Source organism: Amblyomma americanum, chromosome 8 (genome assembly GCF_052857255.1).
Source record: "Amblyomma americanum isolate KBUSLIRL-KWMA chromosome 8, ASM5285725v1, whole genome shotgun sequence".
NCBI classification, from domain to species: domain Eukaryota; kingdom Metazoa; phylum Arthropoda; class Arachnida; order Ixodida; family Ixodidae; genus Amblyomma; species Amblyomma americanum.
Genome location: NC_135504.1, coordinates 25,064,258 through 25,089,656, shown reverse-complemented (window position 1 = coordinate 25,089,656; position 25,399 = coordinate 25,064,258). Strand labels below are relative to the sequence as shown.

Below are 25,399 nucleotides of genomic sequence, written 5' to 3'. Positions count from 1 at the left end.
GCAATTTTTTGCCATCCCCAGTCTACTTTTGTGTGCGAGTGTTTGTTACCAGCAGCAAGAGCACCCTATGCGCTGGTGCTCAGAATTAAGCCGGATGTGTATCCCGTGCAAAAAACTTTGCCCACGGTAGTTACAAGACAAAAAAAAAAAGAGTCTACAGAAAATAAACAACGTTTTTCACGTGTGTCAAAGGCGGTTCTGCATGCATTCTACGTTTCGCTAAGATTTCTGTTTTTTATAAATAGAGCGGTTATTACTGTTATTATAAACTGCAGGTAGTGTTGTAATCACGATGACATAATAGCGCGCAACAAAAGAATTTTCGGCGAAAAATTCGCGGATTCGATTTAAATGATGATGGGGTAGTATCCAAAAGTAATGTAAACGTTGGTATAACTTTTTCATTAACCGATATACGTCATTAAAATTCCACATGCTTGTAAAGCAACTCTTTCTCTATACAGAAGTACTATTCAACGTAGTCTCCATTACAAGCAATACTACTGAACCAGTCACAGTTGATGTTCTCCCACTACGTGGTTTATCTTCAGTGCTGTTACTACTTGTTTAAACTTAATCCATCCAAGCACACTGCGCTTCTCAGTGCTGTCGTCTCCGCAAAATTTCAGTAGTCTTCTTTGAATATCGGACAGCCTACATCATTCCTTCGTCAAAAACTATGACAGTCCGTTGCTTCTACCCGGAATCCATGGGCTAAATGCTTTGAAAAAGATCCATTACTTTCAAAAATTCTATTGCCTGCCTGCAGAAGGGCGGATGGTTATTATATAAGAACAGTCATTCTACAAACACGTAGAATTTGAACAATCTATATCAGGTTCAGCTCAAGTTACGGACAGCACAGCGAGCCATGGAAAGAAAAATGGTAGGTGTAACGTTAAGTGACGGGAAGCGGGCAGAGTGGGTGAGAGAACAAACGCGGGTTAATTACATCCTAGTCGAAATCAAGAGAAAGAAATGGGCTTGGGCAGGGCATGTAATGCGAAGGCAAGATATCCGCTGGTCCTAAATGGTAACGGAGTGGATTCCAAGAGAATGCAAGCGTAGCAAGGGACGGCAGAAGGTTAGGTGGGCGGATGTGATTAAGAAGTTTGCTGGGATGGGGTGGGCGCAGCTGGCAAAGGACACGGTTAATTGGAGAGACATGGGAGAGGCCTTTGCCATGCAGTGGTGGTAGTCAGGCTGATGATGATGATGATGATATCAGGTAATAAAGAGGTTATGTCAATTTTTGAATTACTTTCGATACAACCCTCATATCGGTGTCTTTAATGTGCATGGAAGTTCCTAGGGAAGTTGCGGCGTAATGTGTTATCGCCGACCAATGGATGTGAACTTACGACGTGTTGTTCCTTACGTCGTCCTTGTTGCCTTTCGACCAAGCGGCATCGGAACAGGGTCCGTGGAGAGCGGAGCGCGCAGCAAATTGCCGCTCCCTCTGTGAAGGGCGGAATAAAACAAAAGGTGCGGGTAAACACCTGCGGGACGACGGGTAAACACAGACCCGTACGGCACGCGCTCCAGGCACCAGAACGCCGACGAAAGAAACGCAACGCGGTGTACGCACACACACCCCGGTGAATTGTTGCGGCCGCGCCGCGGCGGTTCCGCTCCTCAGAGATTGCCTCCTTTGTTTCGAGGCGACTGGGAGCGCAATCAACGCGCGGTTTCTTTTGACGCCGGCGACGCGGCTTCGGTTGTCGCGCGGCCCCCGAAGGCCAGGGACGACGCGTGATCCGAACGCCGCTCGGTGGAGTTGGGTGCAGTGCGTTCGAAGGCTACTCTTCTCGCGATGGCGGTATACACCGTAAGCTACTTTACTGCTGTGGTGTTGTTTGGGGTAACAGATACTTTTAAAATAAGGGTACCCTATTGATAAGGAGCAGGAGTGAAGCGCCAGTGCGCATGCGCAGGATGGGCGGTATTGTTCTGCGCCTGCGCTCTGGCACCCCGCTGTGCCCCTATGCCCCTAATCCATAAGGTCCCCCTATTCTAAATGTCTCTTATAAAGCGCGCCGAATGAGCTGGCTATATTTTCATGCAGAAGGGTGGTTGATCGATGTACTTGGTAAGTGATTGAGTGAGGAACAACTTTATGTATCCCAAGCGGGTGACGTATGTCGCCAGTACCGCCTCGGCTAGTAGGCTAGTACGGACGAGCTCTCGTCCATATCTGTCGCCTTTTGTGAAATTTCAGCTCTTCCGAAATTTTGTTTTCCGCTCTTCCCAAATCCCACGTGCGCTTCAAGTTTTTTCGCTCGGGAAATTACGACGGCTCGAAGAAAAAATCCAAAACAAAAGCTAATGGAAGATAATCCAGACAAACAAGACTGCAATAAGATTCGCACTATTGGCAAAGGTCCGTGAAAGTTCTCCACATCCACCCAAAAACCAACACAAAAAAAGGTCAGAGTATCGAGATTACGCGCGACCGATGCGATGAGATGTATTAATTAGAATTCGACTAACGTAGGCTTAACATCGCGTTGTTTATCAACATGTTTCGGTGCGTTGTAGTTAAAAGTGCATAGGAGTTGGCTGGTGCACAGTCAGAGCTGATGAACTGCACAGGCAGCAGCGCTGCACGGAACAATCAGCGTCCCGTTGGTCACGCGACGTTGCCGCGGCTGTCCGATTCGCGGCGTCGTCGTAATCTCCGTCCCGCGTGGCGTGTAACGAGGGTTCACGGGGGGCGACGCTTAGCGGCAAGGACGACGCGGCCACCAATGTACATACATCCTCGCACCCACAGTCACCGCTTGTGTCACGCTCCTAAATACTGGGCGCTTTGTGAGCGCGCGTGCATCTCGCTACATCTCGCCGGACTTTCCACGCCCGTTCAGAGGCGACGGTGATGGAAGGGCGAGGAGAAAGCTCAATGCGTCTTTGTATATAGGCACACAGCAAGGCGGTCACGACTCTGCCGTTCTCTGCAACGAGGCTGGAGCCTGTCGGCCTGCCTTTGCAGCACGACCAGATTTCCGGCTTGGTTTTGGTTTTATGGGGGTTTAACGTCCCAAAGCGACTAAGGCTATGAGGGACGCCGTAGTGAAGGGCTCCGGAAATTTCGAACCCTGCGTTTTTATGGAGGAAAAACGCTAAGGCGCCCGTGTGCTGTGCGATGTCAGTGCACGTTAAAGATCCCCAGGTGGTCGAAATTATTCCGGAGCCCTCCACTACGGCACCTATCTCTTCCTTTCTTCTTTCACTCCCTCCTTTATCCCTTCCCTTACGGCGCGGTTCAGGTGTCCAACGATGTATGAGACAGATACTGCGCCATTTCCTTTCCCACCCAAAACCAATTATTATTATTATTCACCTGGGGTTCTTTAACGTGCGCTGACGTCGCACAGTACACGAGCCTCTAGAATTTCGCCTCCATCGAAATCCGACCGCCGCGGCCGGAATCGAACCCGCGTCTTTCGGGCCAGCAGCCGAGTGCCATAACCACTCAGCCACCGCGGCGGCTTGAGATTTTAGGCCCTCTTCAAAAAGAGGAACCGCTGGCTTATCTGCCAACTTAACTCTTTGTTTGTCTACTTAACTGTCAATCCTTGAAAGAAACGTTACAGGAGTCAGCCCACAATCCTCCTAGCTGAAGCAACGACTGGCAGAACGACGCTATTTCTGGGATTTAAGAAGTGTTCTTGTCCCTTGGCCTCTTAAGAAGGTCGCAGGGACAAATTTGCCACACTGCTTTCAAGAGTTTCTTCAGCGAAATGACTGTAGAGTCCCCACTTTATGTCTTACTTATTGTTATGCACTTCAAAAGCAATCCTGGACTCCCTAATTTGTGTTGAATATATATCTATCTCTCATGCAGGCTGGTGCACGATGCGGCTACCGCGGCCGACGCAAGGGGCGCTGCTGGCCGCCGCCGCAGTCTTGGCGGCTTCCCTGGCCAGCGCACAATCACAGGGTGAGTCTCCGCTGCTCGACGTGGACAGCTGTTTGTTAGCGCTTGTATATTCTCCCTGCCACTTCGAACAACCGATCGAGCTGGAAGAACAAAGTAGTAGGAGGGGTTTACCACCCCGAAGCTGTACGGATATGGGGTACGAATTATATACGCCGCAGTGGGTGGTGGTGGTGAAAACATTTATTACGGATGAATAGGAGGTATGTTTGGATCAGCCCGTAAGGGACCGATCCGTACAAGCACTAGGTGGAGGTCCCTAGTATGGGACCCCAGTGGCGGTTGCCGCCGCCCGGGCGCGCCCGACTAAGGCTTGTTGGGCCTGTAAGTCGTGGCAGCCGAGCAGGGTCGCCTCCCAGTCCTACCGGGTTGGGTTGGGGATGGGGGGAATAGCGGGGTTGGAGGGGCAGGCCCAAACCATGTGATAGGTGTCAGAGGACACTGCACTACAGTGTGGGCAGCTGCCACTAAAGGAGGGGTCAAAATGTTTTAGCGCTGCCGGGCACAGCAATGTATTGGTGAGAAGGCGGAGAAGGAGCCGCTCATCCGCCTTCTTCAGGCCTTTACATGGACTAGGGTAAAGGCGATGACAATTTTGATAATATGTTGTAATATCTTTGAATGTATAGACCGGAATAAAATCGGGTTCCTGATCGGATGGGGAGGAGAAAACAGCCCGGTGAGAGAGCGCGCGGGCGGCTGCGTCTGCTGCCTCGTTTCCTGCCAACCCCTGATGAGCAGGGGCCCATATGAGGTAACGGTGTGCGGGGTCCGTATCCCGTATGCAATTTTGGTATATTCGATAGGCTAGGAAGGGAGTGCAGCCTTGTTCGACGTTCCGACAGGCCCCTCGCGAGTCGGTGATTATGTATTTTGAATTGGAATGTGAGGCCGCGAGAGCAATCGCGACCTCTTCTGCTTGTGTTACACTGCGGGCTCTGAAAGTTAGGCCGTTAACTGTGTTGCTGTTGTGAACTACCGCGGCCGTGTACCATCCCCCGTGGTGAGGGCCGGAGGCGTCCACGTAGTAGACACCTGTTTTGTTGCCATAATATCGGGCTAGCGCTTCCGCTCGTGCCAGGCGCCGACCATTATGGTCTTCGTGTGACATGTTTGCTGGAAGAGGCCGCACGTGGAGGGCACGTCTCCACAGTTCCGGGATGCGAAACCTGTCTTCCATTGGACGGGTGTGTTGGATATGGAGTCGAGCAAGAAGGCGGCGACCCGACTCCGTTAGCGACAGGCGCGTGTACTGGTTTGTAAGGGGCGCCTCCCGGAGCTCCCGGAAAGTGTTCACCACCCCAAGAGCCATAAGCCGGCTGTTTGAAGTAGTGATGGGGAGGTCAAGGGCACGTTTAACAATTTTGCGAAGGATGACCTCAAGGGCGTCCTCCTCTTGTTTCCGTAGGTGGAGATAAGGAGTCGAATAGAGAATTCGACTAGTTACGAAGGCGTTTGCCAGCCGCAAGGCATCCTTACTTCGTAACCCTCCGCGTTTGTTGGAAACCCGGCGGACCATGCGGCCCACCTGGTCCCCCACCTTAGTGGAGAGCTCCGCATTAATTTCGAGCACAGGACACGGGCGGTTCTGCATTTAGCCACAATCGAAAGTTGGTCTCGATCGAAGGTTCGCCTCTATCAAATAATTCGATACTTAGTGAGCGGCAGTAGCGACAATTGAAAGAGTACCGTGATCAAATAATCCTCCATGGCCTCGGTCTTAATCCATTGATCGCTGAGTAATAAGGGCCTGCGGCTTGTCTTGGAGGTACTAATAATAATATTAATAATAATAATAATAATAATAATAATAATAATAATAATAATAATAATAATAATAATAATAATAATAATAATAATAATTGGTATTTGGTAAAGTAAATGGCGCAGTATCTGTGTCACATATCGGCGGACACCTGAACCGCGCCGTAAGGGAAGGGATAAAGGAGGGAGTGAGAGAAGAAGGAGGTGCCGTAGTGGAGGGCTCCGGAATAATTTCGACCACCTGGGGATCTTTAGCGTGCACTGACATCGCACAGCACACGGGCGCCTTAGCGATTTGCCTCCATAAAAACGCATTGAAGTGAGATCAGATCGATCGGTTACTTTTGCAAGAGAACTGAGCGGCGTTCAGTGTCACAGTCACTCGTCAAGTCTTTAGAGGACGCTGGCATTATGGAACAGTGGTAGAGACGTAATCATTTAAAACAGTGACTCAGGCGGAACATTTGCGGACAGGCCACTGTAAGGCCAATCCTGCCTGTATACATTCATACTACCTCCACCACTTCCACCACCCAGGCTACTTTTCAAGAATGTCAAGTATGGAAGATTTTTTTCTTTTGTTTTTCAACACAGGAAACGGTGAAACGTGGTCGCTCCCATGCATGCTGTTCTACACACTACAACACAAATCGGGACGGCAATGAACTGAGATGACAGATGGCTACAGAATTATTTTAATGGAGGGCGGCCTGGCGCCAGCACTCCTGCCCGCGCCACTGCACAGTTTGTCTTCTTCTAGTCCGTCACAATATCACAGTTTTCAGATGAGAAAGCTGCGTCTCATACTTTGTTTCTCAGGAATGAAAGCACTGAAAACGTGAAGTAACGCGAAGTAACGTGAAGTAACGTGATGATTAACTACTAGGAAAGCTCCTTCCGAGTTCGTGAGGGGTAATAAAGTGCGAAGCACTACAATGACAAAAACGCCTAATACGCAAAAAAGAAAGCCGAACGCCACACAGTGCGACCGCCTTTACGCTGAATACAAATTTGATCGAAAAAAAAAAAAAATCCGCACCGAACACCGGCGGAGATAGTGTTCGAGTAAACTAAAGAATTAAGTTACAGAGTCGAACCTATTGCTCATTGACCCTTTAATACACAGGGAAGCGCTGTCCTGCGTACTTCTTGTGTTCCCGTTTTTGTTCGAGTAGCCAGTATGGTTACCTTGTTTCTTTTACAACTTTAGTGGAGAAATAAACATGGAATGTCGCGGGTTTATTGCCAACACGCCTCGCACGATAGCGGCGTTCCCTGCATGTAGGTATACCTGTCGCCTCAGTCGGCCTCTTGGTAGGGCGTCACTAGCAGAGAAAGTGTTCTTCGAAGGCCGTCCCACGCTAGGCAGTTTGTAAAAAGCATGGAAGGTCACGCGTATCAACCGAAACTCCGGCACCGTGCATGTACACCCGCTGATGCCAGAGAAGAAAGTGCACACCATCCTCCAGACTGCCGTGGAGCTAAGTGCACCTCCGGCACGTTTGTGCGACGACGGAGAGTGACGTCACGTGGCCGCCTCGGACTACCTCAGGGCACGGTTCTAGACCTGGAGGAAGGAAGAGGTTAGGAGAGGAGCTGACGTCAGCATCCAGCGAAGCCGGAAGCGGGAGTACCTCCGTCTTGACAAGAGAGCTCCTCCCTAAGCGTTTTTTTTTTATCGCTCTGTTTCCTGCATTGCTTTTTCTCTGATTACGCCTCCTCCGCCTTCCAGTCCGCAAGGCTGGGAGGTTCTGACAACCGCAGAGCGGTCGCTGAAACCGAAATTATGACAGAATGCTTGCTGTCGGTGTGGGTGGGGACGGGGCGTGAATGTGGTATAATAGGCCATTGTACAAAGCCGATAACTTTGATAGTAAACAGCATTAGCAAACAAGGTTTCCGTATGATGGGAGCCAAACATTGCCCCCTATGAGACATTTTACCTTCTTTAACCACATTCCCGTGGCCGGATGGGCTGTGAGAGGGCGGGAAACAGCGACGCATCGGAGTGGTCTATGCTCTCCTCTGTTGCTCCGTTTCTTATAGCTTTCTTCCTAGGTAAGGGCAGCTTGCCAGCACAGTTTTCAGTGCGAAAGTAGACCACGTGACCTCCATTGCACTTCTGTTTATGGGTGCGACATAAACAGGGCTCATCATATATAACCTTCTCATCTTCCTCCCTATAGTTGAATACAACTCCAGAAAGAAACGGCTTTTCCCCCGCCAAAAGACCCCTTTCCAGCCAACAGCGTCGGCCGATTCTCATGAACCTACAAGCGTCATAGTGCAGGGAAGCGGCGTGACAATGCAGAGAGGAGTCTATCCCCGACCATGGCGGGAGGGGAGTATCCCTTTCATCTGCCACTCTGCATTGTCACGCTAGCAGGCGCACGAGAATCGGCCGACGCCACTATGCCAAAGGATGGAGGAAGATGTCAGCTCGCGGAGGCTGTTTGACACCCTGCGGCGCATCACCGAACCACAGGCAAACCGTCAACCGCTGGCCGCCCTCGCAATCTCCAGCGGGCTCAGCTTTGTAGAATTGGCAGAGCGGTTTGCCGATCGGTTCGCGCCGCCCAGCCCCGCAAACGCCGCTAACATAGCTGCTCCTGAGAGCCCCAGAAGCGACGCCAGTCCCTCGCCCGTCGCCTCGGAAGGTCCATGTGATGCGCCGTTCACCGCGGCGGAATTGAACAATGCGCTGCAGCGCTGCCGCCGCCGCTCGGCGCCCGGACCGGACGGGGTGACATACCAAATGCTACGAAACCTGGATGCGCAGCAACGACAGATCCTCCTGCAGCAGATCAACCTGGTGTGGGAACGCGGGGAGCTTCCGGAGGATTGGCGAACCGCGGTCATTTGTCCCATCCGAAAGGCAGGGCGCCCACCTACGGAGCTGAGCGGATACCGGCCAGTGGCATTAACATCGGCGGCAGGTAAGCTCATGGAGCATATGGCGTTGCAGCGTCTGAACGAGCGGGCTGCGGAGGCTGATTTGTTTGACGAGCGGCAGACGGGTTTCCGTGGGATGCGGTGCACGGCTGATTCTATATCGGACGTTGTTACAGCGCTGGAGCATGCCAGGGCAGCAGGCCAGGTTGCGCTGCTGCTGCTACTGGACGTCTCGGGCGCTTTTGACAACGTTCACCGCGCACCAATTCTCGCGGTGCTTGAGGGGGCCGGTGTGAGCGGGCGCCTTTTGCGATACGTTCATGGCTTCCTGAGCGGGCGCACCATGCGCGTACGAGTAGGGGTTAAGCTCTCCAAGCCTCGCCCGGTCGACATGGGCGTGCCGCAGGGCTCTGTCCTATCACCATTTCTGTTTAATGTGGCCATGTCGGTGGTGCCGGCCTCCCTCCCCACGAGCGGGCGACACCATGTGTACATGTCCATATATGCAGACGACATAGCTCTGTGGTGCCGGGGACCACCGGGCGAGGCGTTCCGCGTGCGGGGGTGCCTTCAGGGAGCCCTGACCGCAATCGATGCCAGATTGCGCGGCCTTGGTCTGTCACTGAGCGCGGACAAATCGGTGGCCATGGCCTGCGTTTCGCGCTCGCGCGCGCACCTTGCGCCACTGTCACTGGACGGGACTCCGATTCCTTGGCGTAAATCGGTGCGGTACCTTGGCCTGGACATCGACTGGCGCCTTTCCTTCCGCCCCGCGGCGACCAAGGCCTGTCTGCAGATGAAGAGGATCACCGCCGCCGTGCACAAGCTCACCGCTCGAGGCCAGGGCATCTCCCAGCAAGCCGCGCTGCGTCTATACAATGCCGCAGCTTTGGGGGCGGTGCTCTATGCGCTGCCGCTCGTCACGGTGCGCAAGCCGTGCTGGAAGAAGCTCGAGCTTCAGCACCGCAAGTCCCTGCGCGTGTGCCTAGGCCTGCCCAAAAACTCGCAGTGCGCCGCAACGTTGGCCGAGGCAGGAGCGTGGCCCCTTGAGCTCCAAGCAGCGCGCAGGGCACTGAATCACATCGACCGGCTTCACCGCGCACCGGACGGCGGCTCGCTGCTGCAGCGTATGCGCTCGCACCCGCGCTCACGAATGGGCGCGGCGCTGCTCGAGTATGAGCAATTGACCCAAGGCCCACCCCCCTACGGCTCCTGCGCGCCCTGGCCTGCTGCCTCGGAGGTACAGCGAGAGATCGTCGGCATCGCGGGAAAGCGGAGCACACCCCTCTGCGCTGTGCAGCAGCTGGCCAGAGCCGTCATACACGAGGAGCTCCAGGACCATCTCCTCGTGTACACCGACGGCTCAGTGGCCCGCGACAGCTGCTCCCTTGCTGCGGCGGCCACCATCCCCGCCCTGCGACTGCACAGCCAGCAACACGCAACCTTCCTGGGCTCCTCCACCACGGCGGAGTTGATGGGGATCCGGCTCGGGCTGGACCTGCTGCTCACCCTCGGCCCTCCGCCGCCCAGGAGTGCTCTGCTGTGCGACTCCCGCGCCGCCCTCAGCCGCCTGCAATCTAACGGCCGCGGTACCCCACTAGTGCGGGAAATTCGCTCGCGCATCGAGCGCCTCGCGCAGAGAGGCTGTGCCGTGCGTGCACAGTGGGTGCCCGGTCACTGCGGCATCGCCGGCAACGAAGAAGCTGACGACCTCGCGACCGCTGCACACCAACTACCTGCCAGCGATCTGCCCCTTGCGCTGGAGGACGTGCGTGCGGTAATTCACGACCATCTCCGAAAGCAGCACCCCGACCCACGCATCGCGGGAGGTGAGCGCATCGACAGTGTCACCGGCTGTCGCGCACTTACACGGTCGCAACGTGCAATGATCCTCCGCGCGCGCATCGGCTGCGTGTGGCCCGGGGAACGACGGGTGCGTCACGGAATCGCGACGAGTGATGTGTGTGACGGATGCGGTGCAGTGGAAACACTAGAACATCTGCTCCTTCGCTGCTCCGCGTTCGCCGATGCTCGTCGCGATATGCTCGCGGCCTATAGGGCGCAGGGCATACTACCAGACTCCATCAAGACGCTATTGTGGCCGCAGGGCAGTGCGCGCACTCGTGAGCGAACTTTGGTGAGCCTCTGTGCATTCCTCGAACACACGGGCTTGACGTCCCGTCTGTTCTCCGTCAGGTAGTTACACGCAGTGACCGAACGCTCCGCGAGTTCTACCTTGAACGAATAATAACTGGACGCCCCACTCCAGTTGTAACCTACACAGTGCTGTGCGCGTGTGTGATTTAATTTCTCTAAACTGAACTAATCACGCGCACAACCTGGACACATTACTTATTGTGTAAATAGTTTGTACATATTACTTCTCCCCCTGTCCTCTACTCCTGTCCCCTCACCTCTTTCATTTCATTTCTCCATTCTGCCTGCTGTCCTTTATTTCCGCTGCCCCAGCTCAGGTGCTTCAGTATCGATGGCAGATGCCGGGGCTAGCAAAAATCTTTTCCTTCCTTTTTACTATTATTTTTAATAAAACCACTACCACCACCGACGCCACTGGCTGGAAAATGATCCTTTGGCGGGGTAAAGCCGCTTCATTCGTGAGTTGTATTCGACTGTACCCAAGCAGCACCGGTCATCGGCCCAATATTGCAACAGGATGGTCCCATCTTGGTCCTTTGTAGGGCCAACTTTGCCAATACAGTTCCAATGTTGGGCCAATTACTTGTGCTTCTTGGGTAGTTATCTCAAGCCTCAAAGTATGACCTTTCTCGCTAGCTGGCGCTGCTCTTAGCGCCAACTGCTACGCGTTTTTGAGTGAGCGCGAATTTCGCCTCGCAACGTTCATTTCTATCAAATGCCTACTGAAGAGAAGACGTTACGTAACATGTTTCTTGTTTCTTGCCGAATGCGCGGAAAAAAATTTTTCCGCTCCTTGCAAGCGATTGTAGGAAAAACGCTGAAATTATGTCCTCGCGGAAATTAACTGCTTTGAAGTACCTCCATGGCGGTGAAGCACACTCCCCTCCCACCGTATAATAACCCACACTCCAGGTTCAACGTAAGGGTGATAGTGGCACTGTAGTACGATCTGATTGAACACTAGCTGTTGCTTTTTTCACGTACGCCACGCAAGGAGTTTCAGTCTTCGTAAAGGCATAAATAAGTTAGATAATTATTAGCCTCTCCTTCGTATTGGGGTGGTGACAAGATTCACCTAGAAATTAATTCATAGCATGCTCAATAGCTTCGGATTTTCTTTCAATTTCCTTCCCATTTATAGATTACTCTCTTGATATTTCTCCAACAATCCTCTGTCGTCACTTGTTTCTAATTTTTGGAAATTGAGCATGTCCTGACTATCCCGAAACCCCAGTGATTCGCGGATTCCTGAGGCGGCATCGCGCACTGAGGGTTGCAGGATCTTACACAGGATAAGAATGTGTTTATCGTTTCCCTGTCTTCCATGCAGCAGCAGCAAACGTCATCGGTTTTTTTTTTTTTTTGAGGAGAGGAAATGGCGCAGTAACTGTCTCACATATCTCAGCGGACACACGAACCGCGCCCTAAGGGAAGGCATAAAGGAAGGAGTGAAAGAAGAAAGGAAGAACGAGACGCCGTAGTGGAGGGCTCCGGAATAATTTCGACCACCTGGGAATCTGTAGTTTCAAATTTTTGCCGGTAAAGATTCGTCTTCAAGCGCCCAGCCGTGACCTCGAAAAGTAAATCACTCCCTTTGGAACTGTAAAAAAAAATGGCCCTTTTAATCTCGGATTTAGCTGGTTATTAGAGCTCCACCGTCGACTTTGCAGCATTTTCTTTTGCGAGTGTGTTTTTGTAGAGTTACAGTAACTCTAGGTTTTTGAAGGCACTCGCGGCATCTGGTGTCAGAAACGTGAACTAGTGGTCCGTAAGGAATCTCCCCGCCCTTCTCTGGGCGCCAGCAGCCGAGGGTGCGAAATCAGCTCGCACTCGACGCCGGCTCGCGCTTTGTAGGGAGGAGGACGGCTGAGGAAAAGCTGGCCGGAGGTCACGCCAAGCGGCCTGTCCCCCCGATGCTCTGGCGGCGGAGGTCAGCGCGCCGGACACGCCCAGTCGACAGTTGACGACGCGCGTTGCATAATAATTTAGGGCGCGCCGCGACGATTATAGCGCGGACGGCGCCGCGCACTTTTTTCTTCCTCGGACGCAGTCGTCGGCCGCGAGAGAGACGCGACCCTTGCGAAGACGGGTGCCCCTACGAAGGCGCGGTGTTGTTATCTTGGCTGAATTACACGTACTCAGTTACACCGACTGGTAATGGGTACGTGTAAAGCAGGGTACGGACAACCAATGTCCTGTTAGGGTAATAGAGTGGATTCCAAGCAAAGGGGAACGTATGACAAGGGCCGGGTGCAGATTCGGGTGCAGAGGTAAGACAAAAAAAATGTGCCAAAGGCGGCTAAAGATTACCGGGAATACCTAAAGATTACGGGGAAGGTCTTTGTCGATCATTGTACGTAATGGAAGGCAACCTATGGTCGTTAAGGGCAACGGAGTGGATTCCAAGAGAGGACACACGTATGGCAGGTGGAGGCAGAAAGTCATGTGGGCGGATGAAACTGAGAAGCTTGCGTGGATAAGGTGGCCGCAGCTGACGCAGGGCAGGGTTAATGGAGGTGAGAGTAAGATGCCTCTGTCCTGCAGTGGGTGTAGTCAGGATGATGATGATGATGATAAGGATTATGAACGTAATCTGGATGCCGGTGTTGATGATGGTGGTATAGTGGCTGGTGAGATGAGGTATAGATTTGGACTACAGACGGAATAGATGGAGCAGACGACAGGTGCTTGGTTAGCTATAGGATAACAAAATGCTTAGCAGGGGAAGGAAAGCGTAGCTGGGAATGGCATTGTCACGTAAGGAGATAGATAAACAGACTGAGGGGTGGGGGGGCGGGGGGAGGGGCGTAACGCCGGACAGGGATGACTGGGGACCAGAAAGAAGAGAAGACGAACCACCATACTCTTCATGGTAAAACAGCGCGGGAAAACACGAGGACGGAACAAACACGACGGCACAAGCGCCGACTTTCAACTGGTGATTTATTACGCACATGTGTACATATACTATTCCCGCCAAACGCTAAACAGAACAAAAAATATTGAAGAAACACGGCGTCATCACTGAACATCTTAAATCTACATTTCTACAAATGCATGCTCCAAAAAGGTGATTTCGCGGTTAGCCAGTGATAATGAGGGCTTGCTAATGCATGCTGCGCACCCCTTGTCAATGTGATATGCCTCTACTATTTTCCTTACTATCTGATCCTTATGGTTATCCCATACTCATCCGCCGCCGGCGCTTCGTCAGATGTCAAAGGTTGCGGCTTCACACACACCCCGGGTGTTTCAGCTTTGCTATAGTCGGGTACAAATGACGACCGAATCGTCTTTTCCCCGTCAAAGGACCCACTTCCAGACAATGGCGTCGGCCGATTCACATGACCCTGATAGCGTGACAATGCAGGGAGCTGCACGCCAATGAAGGGAGGGGACTATCTCCTTTCATCTGCCACTCCCTGCATTGTGACAATTAGCATTTGATCCGTTGTGCGTACGCACAACGGATCACATGTATCAGCGGCCACTACACCACGTGAAGTATCTACCTATACCGCGGCTATGAGAAGGCGCCGACAAAAAGAAAAATATTTATGATAAGAAGAGCTAAAAAAAAGTTTTCCAATAAGATTAACTAGTATAGCACTTTACGTCATGAAGCACTAAATAATTTTGAAATAATTTTTTGTTAAATTATGGCGTAACCCTACGGCAGTGGCTGCATTTTTATGGAGGCAAAACGCTAAGGCGCCCGTCTGCTGTGCGATGTCAGTGCACGTTAAAGATCCCCAGGTGGACGAAATTATTCCGGAGCCCTCCACTACGGCACCTCTTTCTTCCTTTCTTCTTTCACTCCTTCCTTTATCCCTTCCCTTACGGCGCTGTTCAGGTGTCCGCCGATATATGAGACAGATACTGCGTCATTTCCTTTCTCCAAAAACCAATCATTATTATTATTAATTATAACGTAAGCCCACTCTATGACCACCGCCAGTTAATGTCAAACTTCACCTTCACGACCCATTCCGAATAACGTTGCGGTGTCACTGTGGAAGGTGCTGCACTCAGAATGCGTTCACGTGATGCTATGACGTCACATATTGCTCGTTCACTAGCGCTATCGGCACCCCAAACGCCGGGTATCGTCCTTTATGCAACTGTCCCCGGAAAAGTATAGATACAGACGTGGCACGCTCTGGCACCGAAAAACGTGAGCTCCGTGATGCGGTGTACGCGTTGGTGTTTGGCGCATGTTGACGGCTGCTGAACGCGTATAGTTGCCGCGCGGTCACTCGGGGCGTCGCGGCTTTCCGGGTACACGTCGCAGTCGCGTCGTCAACGCGCGCGACCGACAGTTCCGTGACTCGCGTTACCCCGACTGGGCGACGTGTAGCCTTGAGAGCGTCTCCTCACTGAGCGCGACCCCTTGCACCGCCGTAGCGGGTCTGTACCGTATCAACGCGCATTTAAGCCCCCCTCTCCCCAGTCGGCACACTTTTTTACGCGACAGCGTACACAGCTCGTTTCGTCGAAAAGCCGTCGGCGTAGTTGTGGTTTGCATAGCGTGCCGTAAATAATCGGGGGCTGCGTAAAACAAAAATCGCATCATGGTAATTTGTGGTCCTTGTGAGTGAGGACTAATCGGTGCATGATAGGCGATGACGAATTAATGAAATCATCGCAATTAATCGGCTATTTGATTAATTGAAGAAATGAAAAAAAATTGCAAAAGGGGGCTCAGGGTGTCAAAATGCTCGGAATGAAAAAGCGAATGATTGATGAGCCCCGCCGCGGTGGCTCAGTGGTTAGAGCGCTGGGCTACTGATCCGGAGTTCCCGGGCTCGAACCCGACCGCGGCGGCTGCGTTTTTATGGAGGCAAAACGGTAAGGCGCCCGTTTGCTGTGTGATGTCAGTGCACGTTAAAGATCCCCAGGTGGTCGAAATTATTCCGGAGCCCTCCACTACAGCACCTCTTCTTCCTTTCTTCTTTAACTCCCTTTTTTATCCCTTCCCTTACGGCGCGGTTCAGGTGTCCAAAGATATGTAAGACAGATACTGCGCCATTTCCTTTCCCCAAAAACCAATTATTGCTATTCTTAATAGTTGATGATAATTAAGGCAATTTAGAGTGCGTATTTGATAAATTAATTCATGAAACAGTTAAAAAATGAAAAATGCGTTCAAAGCTGTTTCCAACGAGCAAGGCGTCGTGCTGAACGGGCGATGGCGTACCGTGGACTCCCTGGCAGCGCTGCAACACGCTGTCGCGTTCCACTTTTAAAGACCCTCCAATTTTTTTTCCTACGCAACCATGGACCACGAAACTACAGAAGAATCAAGATGCGTTTGCGTTCACAGATTCGTAGCCGATGTCTCATTATTTGCACGAATGCAATCTACTGCATAGGTGTCAATCGGAAACGCGTCGCATATTCCGGTAATCCTAACGGCTACATACGGCAAACGGTTACGCGACGACAATACTAAGAGTAGAATGTAAAATCTGCCTCGAGCGAATCTTTTCTTCAGTTACACCAGCTACGAAGCTCTCTAAAATAGTTCTCTAGAATAGAGACATTATTCTGGAAGTGCACGCTTGAACAGGAAGTGGGAGCGAAGTCCACCTACCAAGTATTCGACAGGAGGATCTGCCCTCACCTGGCAACCGCCGGAATATCGTCAAGATTTCTCGTCGTATTCGTGGTAGAACTTGCTCGAATTGTCGAACTTGTCGAAACGTTGGTCAGCAAACTTCGGCATACCCCTTTTGTTCAAGCTTGCAATTACGAAACTGTGTTTAAAGATATGGCTAACTCCAGGGGAGATGGGGCAGATGCCAGAAGCTCTCAGAAGGGGGCGTCACCTGGTAGGCTGTGGGATCAGGCAGCGGTGCCCTTCAACTTTCCTTTCGAGTAACGCCTCAACTGTTCACTGCACAGCGCCAGGTGTCGCGATAATCTTCAGTCCGGGTAATGCGCATATCTTTGCTACTGCGCTGTGCTGTACGTTACTAAGAGCAGAATCTGCGCAGATGATTGACCAGCAAAAACATGATGATAAACAAGGAGGAATAATGCCGTTATCACCTTCCTTCTTTTCACTCTATTCTGACTTTTTTTTTTAATCTTAAAGGCTGCTTTGTCATGATTCAGAATCATGTTTCTTTTTGTTAGCAGTATCACCTGCAGAGATGCGAAACACCACTGTTATGGTCATCTTTCCTTAACCGTTCAAAAAAACTTGAAATCCGGCATTCAGAATCCATATCACGAATAACTCACCCATGAATTTAAATATTGTAATATTGCATTAACCTGTTTTTGTTACATACTAGCCTAGCCACTTTTGAGGAAAAAAAATGTATCGCAGTATTTAAGGACGTGATGCAGTGCGGTGGTCGGGATACCCTTGCAAAAATTTCTGAGCATAATAAAACGATTCGCTAATCGGCCTCACGTGTTAGAATCTATTGTGCGTGGCAGTCAAACTCATAAAGAACTTTTTATTTTTTTAGTTTCGTACTGTTTGTTTTTTTTTTCTTCATAAGTTCATCTGCTTTCACATCCCCTGTGATACAAATCTGTAACATGGCTCGCTGCCATTTCGGGGCCTTTTTACGTTTTTACCAAAGAAGAGCATAATGGATCGAAACGAGCTGACTGACGAGCCTGAAGATAAAAATGGTCATCTACTTCTCTGTCCCGACAGAGGGCGCTGCCGAAAATTGCTTGGCACGGCGATGCAACCCAACCGAAGCTCGCGTGGTATGCGCCACTTTTGTTTCCGACTGTACAGTCAAAATCAAAATAGAGATGATTCCGTCAGGCGTAGTTTAATCCCAAAAAGTGTCGTATGACACCTTATTTTTGCGAGAAGGCCGAACAGAATACGTGAGCATAGTTTGAACCTCACGTTTGTTGTTGAGGGCGCGTGACCGACATATAAAAATAATATTAGCGTTCATTAAAAAAACAACACTATTAGGCGATTCTCGGTCTCGGTGCGTCATCAGCCAAACGTTTGTTATATTCGAGGATGACACACCAAAGTTCGATATATCCGAGGCGATTTGGTTCACTAATGTTTGTTATAACCGAGGTCAGCACAATAAATTTGTTATATTCGAGTTGGAATACTTAAGTTCGTTATTTATTTATTTTTATTTGCATATACTGCTGGCCGTGGGGCCGTTACAAGTTGTGGGGAGAGGTCAGCACAATAAATTTGTTATATTCGAGTTGGAATACTTAAGTTCGTTATTTATTTATTTTTATTTGCATATACTGCTGGCCGTGGGGCCGTTACAAGTTGTGGGGAGTGACACTTGAGAAGCAATACGTTAACTTGCAATTTACAGAAATACAAGTTCTTCATGATCATTGTGGATTTTTATGGCGCAAGGGCATCTATGACCAAAGAGCGCCATGACGCAAGGTGTTTTTCGCCTACTCAAGGTCAAAGACCCATTTTCCAAGACCCATTTACCGCAGATAAGCTCAGCACCAGGCCAGCGGAAAGCTTGTCGATCTTCATAATACAATCACAGTTCTTGCAACGTGATGTGTTATTTTACAGAAGCAGTGTTAATAAATATTCATTCCGGATTCAGATAATTCACACACAAAAAAGAAAAAGGAAAACATTTCTACATTTGCGTCTTCACTTTAGGCGAGATGCAATCACCAACCGATTAGGTGTATGTATTGCATCTGTAAAACATTTTAGTGCTAGGTAGAAATAGCCTTTTTTCAAACGTTGTTAACGTACTGGGCTCTAAGAGAGATGCTGGTAAATCATTCCACACGAAACTTCGCTATACCCGAGGTGGCATGCATACTTAGGTTTGATATATCCGATGTGCCATACGTCATACCTGAGGTAGTCTACTAAGTTCGTTCATATCCTTTCCTACTGGCTACTAACAGACGGCGGTCGCCATTTCCGGTTTCACATGCCGTACTAACCCTTACAAAAATGGTCTATAGACAGTCTATAGAGACCTTATAGCCTCTATTGCCTTCCTATGGATATTTATTTTAGGCTATTCATAGTTTATAGACTGTCTATAGACCAAAGTCTACTAAAAAGGTCTATGACCATAAACCTATAGATTGTCGATAGATTTTTCTATAAGATTTGTATTGCTCTAGGGTAGATTTGTATTGACTGTTCTCTAGAGTTTGTCTATAAAGGGTCTATAGACTCCATAGACAATCCATAGACAGTAGTCTATGGACAGTCTATAGACTGAATGAAGAAATTTCTGCAAGGGAATGCTAACGCGTTAAAAGAGCAGCGAGTGCACGGAAACAATTGCGCGAGGCTTAAATTCGCGCTGATGCGGTACTCTATACCGGGTGGCTGATGCGTGCCCGCATCGTCCCCGCCGTTGCTTTCACGGCGCCGCCTCTCAACGCACAGTGTCACGGCCTGTCGCCGCTCACCTCTGTCGGGAACAACACGCCTCGGACAAATGACGGCCCCCGCGCCCCTCTGACGTCACCTCGTAGTGGGATTAATTCCAAGATTCGTCTCTTCAATCCCCCCCTTCCCCGTCCTGTGCGAGAATTGCGGGGTTTCATATCCGACGCTGTCTTCGCACACATTCGCTTCAAGGCAGAGAGGCGCTGTTGCGGATCCTTTCAAGGATTTTCGCTTGTACGTCAGTGGCGGACTCGCTAGGGTGGACACCCCAACGAGAAAACAAGCGCGGATTGCAGCTCAGGTTGAAGTTTAATTCCTACAAACATGTATATGTGCACAGTCTTGTTCTAATGTATTCGGGCCATACGATCTGTTGTTGAGCTGCATAGTGGCGCCCTCATACGGCATCCTTAAAGACCAAAGGACCCTGAAAGTCTGGGACTGCGGCTCTTGTCGCCCTTAGAGGAGGTTACAGCTTGACGGGAACCTCGAGTGTTCTATACTGCAAGCAAAGCCCGTTTGTGCTAAAAAAAAAAAACCTGAAAACTTTTGACGAGGGGGTGTGTGTGCGCTTACGGCGGCACGTCGGCCGATTTTATTCCCAGGTGGTCGAAATTATTCCGGAGCCCTCCACTACGGCACCTCTTCTTCCTTTCTTCTTTCACTCCCTCCTTTATCCCTTCCCTTACGGCGCGGTTCAGGTGTCCAACGATATATGAGACAGATACTGCGCCATTTCCTTTCCCCCAAAAACCAATTATTATTATTATTTTATTCCAAAAAATAGAAAAATATGTTTCGTCTGAACGACCGTCTGACAAGAATAGCAGTCAATAAAGGCATCCAGATATAATCCCTGCGAACATCAGCCTTGACTTGTGTAGCCACCACACCGCCTCAAGCCACTGAATTGAATCAGCGACCCGGCCCTGGGCGGCAGAATAATGTTTTCTCTCTCTCAAAGCAGTACACTCGTTTCGATTTTCGTTTTATTTATCAATTTTTTACTTCAAGAGTGTCGCGTTGCATTCTCTTGGACTCGTGGATATGAACTAAAGTTCTCAGTTAGATACGACATTTTACAGCTCGTTACATTTTTACAGCACGCGCATACAATGGGCAATGGTTAGCCAAGGATGCGATGAGTAGTTCTCTGTGTGATCTGGTGGCATGTAAGAAAATCATGAATTCGCGAATCATGAAGGTTAATTGCGGTGTAGGTGATTTCCGTAAGCAAAGAGACCTTACTCTTTAAATTTTTGGCCCTTAATGATTGCAACAAAAATTCATATTTAACTAAAATGTTTAACGAAACGGCCTTTAATTTAATGCTTTCCATACGTTTACAATGAATCAGCCCGTGCAGTCGTACTTCGTTGCCCATTAAACTGACTTCCATAGTAGCTCCACTTGAAAGCGTGCTTCTCTGTAATGCTTCGGGAGGTAGCATTCATTTCTTTAAATTTATCTTTGTTCTAAACGGCAGCGCACTGAGGAAGTTCAAGGACTTCACAGATATTTAAGTGTTAAGCGTCCACATTAAAGGTTAGCATGCCGGCCTTAACACGACATGCGTTCACGATAAAGACAATAGAGTAATGTACAATCTGCGAACTTAGTTTGTACGACTTTGTTCTCTTTCTTTTGCAATAAATGTAAATAATCGACATCATCATCGTCATAATCATCATCATCAGCCTGACTACGCCCACTGCAGGACAAAGACCTCTCCCATGTCTCTCCAATTAACCCTGTCCTGTGCCAGCTGGGCCACCCTATCCTCTCAAACTTCTTAATCTCATCCGCCCACCTAACCTTCTGCCACCATCTGCTGCGCTAAATGTAAAGAGGAATCAGTAAAAACTTACAAAACGTCCTTCCTTAAAACAGCAGTGCTCATATTTATGTGGTGCTACTTGATCTTTAAGCATCCTTTTAGCAGTGCCAGTAAGTGAAGCTCTTCGCCGCAGCACACTCCTTTGATGCGGCAAAGCTTGCAATAAAGGCTACAGGTACGGATAATAAACTTCTTTGTGAACCTCAGCTTTGCCGCCGCCAGCCCAAACTCAGCGAAAATTCTGGCATAAGTATAATTGCTTCAGGGTTTTGCGAATGTCACGTATTAGCTCACAGGAATTAGTGCCCCCGAAGGAAAAACATTAAATATGTCTGGTACATAAATAGCAGGCTCGAGCATATTTGCCAAATCCGGTACATGTGTGGGCAACTGAAAATGCGGGTGCATAACGTGAACGTCAGCAAAAAACAGTGGGTACTTTAAACGCATTGCTCCAGAAATGTCTGAGCACTACTGTATGAAAAAAAGTGATAGGAAATTTCTGCATTCTTAGTGTTTGAAAAAGGTTCACATCTTGTCTAGCCTACACGTCATGTCACGCCTTTTGACGCACATTTTAATAACCTGCTAACAACTTGACGCCAGATAGCAGAACAACTAACAAGTGTTGTAATTTCATACCTGAAAACATCATACTCATCATCATCAGCCTGACTACGCCCACTGCAGGACAAAAGCCTCTCCCTTTTATCTCTCCGATTAATCCTGTTCAACGCCACCCGCGGCCAGCTTATCCCTGCAGTCTTGTTAATATCATCCGCCTGTACACTGTAATAATGTACACTGTAGGCTAACAGATGAACAAACATTTTCCGGATAGACACAGGTAAACATATTTTGACGAGGTAAAATAAACAGACGGCTTTACGTAGTTCGGCGCATATGTAGGATAAGTGAATAAAAAAAGAAGGCCGGCATCTAACCATATGCTCAAATAATTTACCGAATCCGAAAAAAATACTGGAGGGCAACAACAACTGATGCAGACAACAATGCATACACAAATTGAATAATATTCATAATAATAACTCTTCCAGGTTTTCTAGACGGCACCAACTAGCGTCATCTATTAGTCGCCATTTGCGAAAGCCACGCAACTCAACGGAGGTATCCTTAACTACATAATAGTCGAAGGCCCAGGAAGTATATAAAATTACAGGAGCAATGCACGATAACTATATAGTTTGATGAAATTCAAGTCTGCAGTGAATCTCCGCCGACATTCAGGACCAAAGCACGGAACTCCGCCATGAGAAAACTTTTCTTGTCACCTAAACAAGAAGCTAATCGCGAGAAAAAAGTTATAAGTTATAGAAATGTGATACCTGGCCTGTTTAAAAAAGCAAGCATTAAAAAGCTGATTTCGTTTATTTTTGTCACTGCCTAGCGGAGTAACACAGTACGCAGTGACCAAGTGTTAGGAACTGCTGCTTTTTTTTTAAAGTTGTATCCTACTATAAATAGTGAGTCACAGGATTGTTCCGTAGTATAAGCAAACTTAATAATGCGAAAGCATTATATGGTTATGTTATGTCGCATCAGCAAAAAGGTGTTTGCAAATTTTGTCCGCACGATAATGTTCTGTGGAGATAAGTCAGCAATTGTTTCATTGTGTTAAGTAGTGCGTGAGTAGATCTTGAAATGGGAAAAGTTTGGTTGATGAATTGCAATTCGTTAATTAATTACAGTAAACTAATGAAAATAAATGCTGCGTTTGAAGCAGTTTTTGTGTCTTTGATTCGATGAAAAACGACGTGAATGCGTGATAACGGCTACTGTAGTACAAAAATAAAATAAAAACATAACAAACTTTCGAACAATAAAAATAAAAAAATGAAAATGAACAATGGCGAGAGAAAGAGAGGAAAGGGAAATGCTTCTGCATTTCCGCTCTTAAGTAGACTTAAAGGGGCTCTAATAAAGTTGCGGTACGCTTGGGATGTGAAAGCACGGCGCTTCACGAATATTGTCCAGGAAGAATTTTTTTAATGCGCTTCGTAGAAACAGAGTTATCTGTACTCAAAATTTGTATTTCAGAGTCTTCGCGCCTTTCCCTCTCCTCTCGTCACTTTTTGCACGCTGGAAGGTTGGCGCTCCTCCGCCGGACCCACCTCTGGGGGAGAGCTTCCTGACCCGCCGGAGCTACGCGGCTTATTGGCCGCGGCCACGGTAGCTGCCTGACGTCTGCAAGAATCTAACCAATGGCCATCTCTCAACTTGTATACGTAGATGCGAGCGACGAAGGAGGGCGCGAGCATGAAAAAGTCACCCGGAAGGGCTCGCCAACTTTCGCCCGTGATTGTGGGTTCTCTGCTGCTTGCAGAGGTGTATTATTTGGCTCAGGTGTTCATAAAAACACAATGCAGTGATTGACCAAGTTGATATACGCTCCTCGGTAGGTGTTTCAGAGCCCCTTTAAGTGCAATCCTGCAATTTTTTTAATAATAATAATTGGTTTTTGGGGAAAGGAAATGGCGCAGTATCTGTCTCATATATCGTTGGACACCTGAACCGCGCCGTAAGGGAAGGGATAAAGGAGGGAGTGAAAGAAGAAAGGAAGAAGAGGTGCCGTAGTGGAGGGCTCCGGAATAATTTCGACCACCTGGGGATCTTTAACGTGCACTGGCATCGCACAGCACACGGGCGCCTTGGCGTTTTTCCTCCATAAAAACGCAGCCGCCGCGGTCGGGTTCGAACCCGGGAACTCCGGATCAGTAGTCGAGCGCCCTAACCACTGAGCCACCGCGGCGGGGCGTAATTTTTTTCAAAAAATGGAAATCACATCGTGATAAGCCTGTGAGAAATGAAACTTTACAGGCTATATGCAAACACCCCGTTTGCTCCCTATATATAGACCACACAGTATACACAACTTCTGCTCTGGACTGTATACCCGTCCTTCTTTCCTCACCTCTTTGCTTCGCCCGTACGCATGCAGGCTACCCGTGCTACCAGGAGGGCTTCTACCGGGACCCGAACCACTGCGGCCGCTTCTACCGGTGCGCGCCGGTGCGCAACCGACAGGGCGTCTACACCCTCTACACGTACGGCTGCCCCGAGGGCACCGCGTTCGACGAATACCAGCGGCTGTGCCTGGTCCCGCACGGCGACGACCCCTGCTACAACCAGGTGGCGCGGGGCCCTGCCTACGACGTCCACCTGAGGCCTCCGCTGCAGTCGTTCCGGGCGCCCGTGCGTTCCAGCTTCCGGGAGGGACAGGCGCTTCCCTGCCGCGGCGACGGCTTCCACGGCCACCCCTACGACTGCAACAGGTCGGTTGCACCCTGCAGTACTTTTCCTGGCAATGAAGGGAAGGCTACGGAGGCACAGCATCTGTAACTGTGCATACCTAACAATTATGATAATTGGTTTTTGGGGAAAGGAAATGGACCCGCCGCGGTGGCTCAGTGGTTAGGGCGCTCGACTACTGATCCGGAGCTCCCGGGTTCGAACCCGACCGCGGCGACTGCGTTTTTATGGAGGAAAAACGGTAAGGCGCCTTCGACTACGACACCTCTTTCTTCCTTTCCTCTTTCACTCCCTCCTTCATCCTTTCCCTTACAGCGCGGTTGAGGTGTCCGACGATATGTGAGGCAGATAATGCACAATTTCCTTTCCGCATAAACCAATTATTATTAAAGGAAATGGTGCAGTATCTGTCTCGCACATCTGCGGACACTTGAACCGCGCCGTAAGGAAAGAGATAAAGGAGGGAGTGAAAGAAGAAAGGAAGAAAGAGGTGCCGTAGTGGAGGGCTCCGGAACAATTCCGAACACTTGGGCATCTTTAATGTGCACTGACATGACACAGCACACGGGCGCCTTTTGCGTTTCGCCTCCATCGAAACGCGGCCGCCGCGGTCGGGTTCGAACCCAGGTGCTCCGTATCAGTAGCCGAGCCGCCTAACCACTGAGCCACCGGGGCGGGTCTGATAATTATAGATAAAAGCATTGTACAGCGATAGCTGTTCGGCATTCTTCCGTGGCTTCCGCGTCACCGTCGGCGTAACCGGTGGGTACGTTACCATGGTCACCATTCTAACGCACCCACCGGTTACCATGGTAACCTTGGTATAGTTTTCATTCTGCACGACACCACGTAGGATGTGTTAATGCCTTTATTAATTGTGCGCGTCTGTGTGTCTCGTCGTCTGATGTCATCTTATGTCTCGGCCAACCTGGGTCGCATAAGCCTATGGATGGCTCCGTTTGGAACGGCCGCCAGACAAAGCTAAATGTCTACACAGCTATAGCTGTATATTGCGTTACATAGTCATAACCATCCTGTGAATTTTGAAGAGAAAGCTTCACTACGCTAGGTTTTCAAGAGGGCAGCGTCAGTGCGTGGCAGGTGTCACGTGGTGTCGTGGCAGGTGTCACGTGGCAGGTCATGTGACCTACTG

The 25,399-nt window shown here is 49.7% G+C and overlaps 1 protein-coding gene across 1 annotated transcript in view; it reads left to right on the top strand.

The window, feature by feature from the left end:
* The window catches only part of LOC144101153 (uncharacterized), a 93,542-nt gene that overhangs the window by 53,728 nt on the left and 14,415 nt on the right, over window positions 1–25,399 (top strand). The window contains exons 2-3 of the mRNA XM_077634192.1: window positions 3,845–3,940; window positions 23,936–24,269. Of these exons, the coding sequence (XP_077490318.1) occupies window positions 3,856–3,940; window positions 23,936–24,269 (419 nt within the window). The 5' untranslated portion in view covers window positions 3,845–3,855. The remainder of the gene's footprint in view (window positions 1–3,844; window positions 3,941–23,935; window positions 24,270–25,399) is intronic.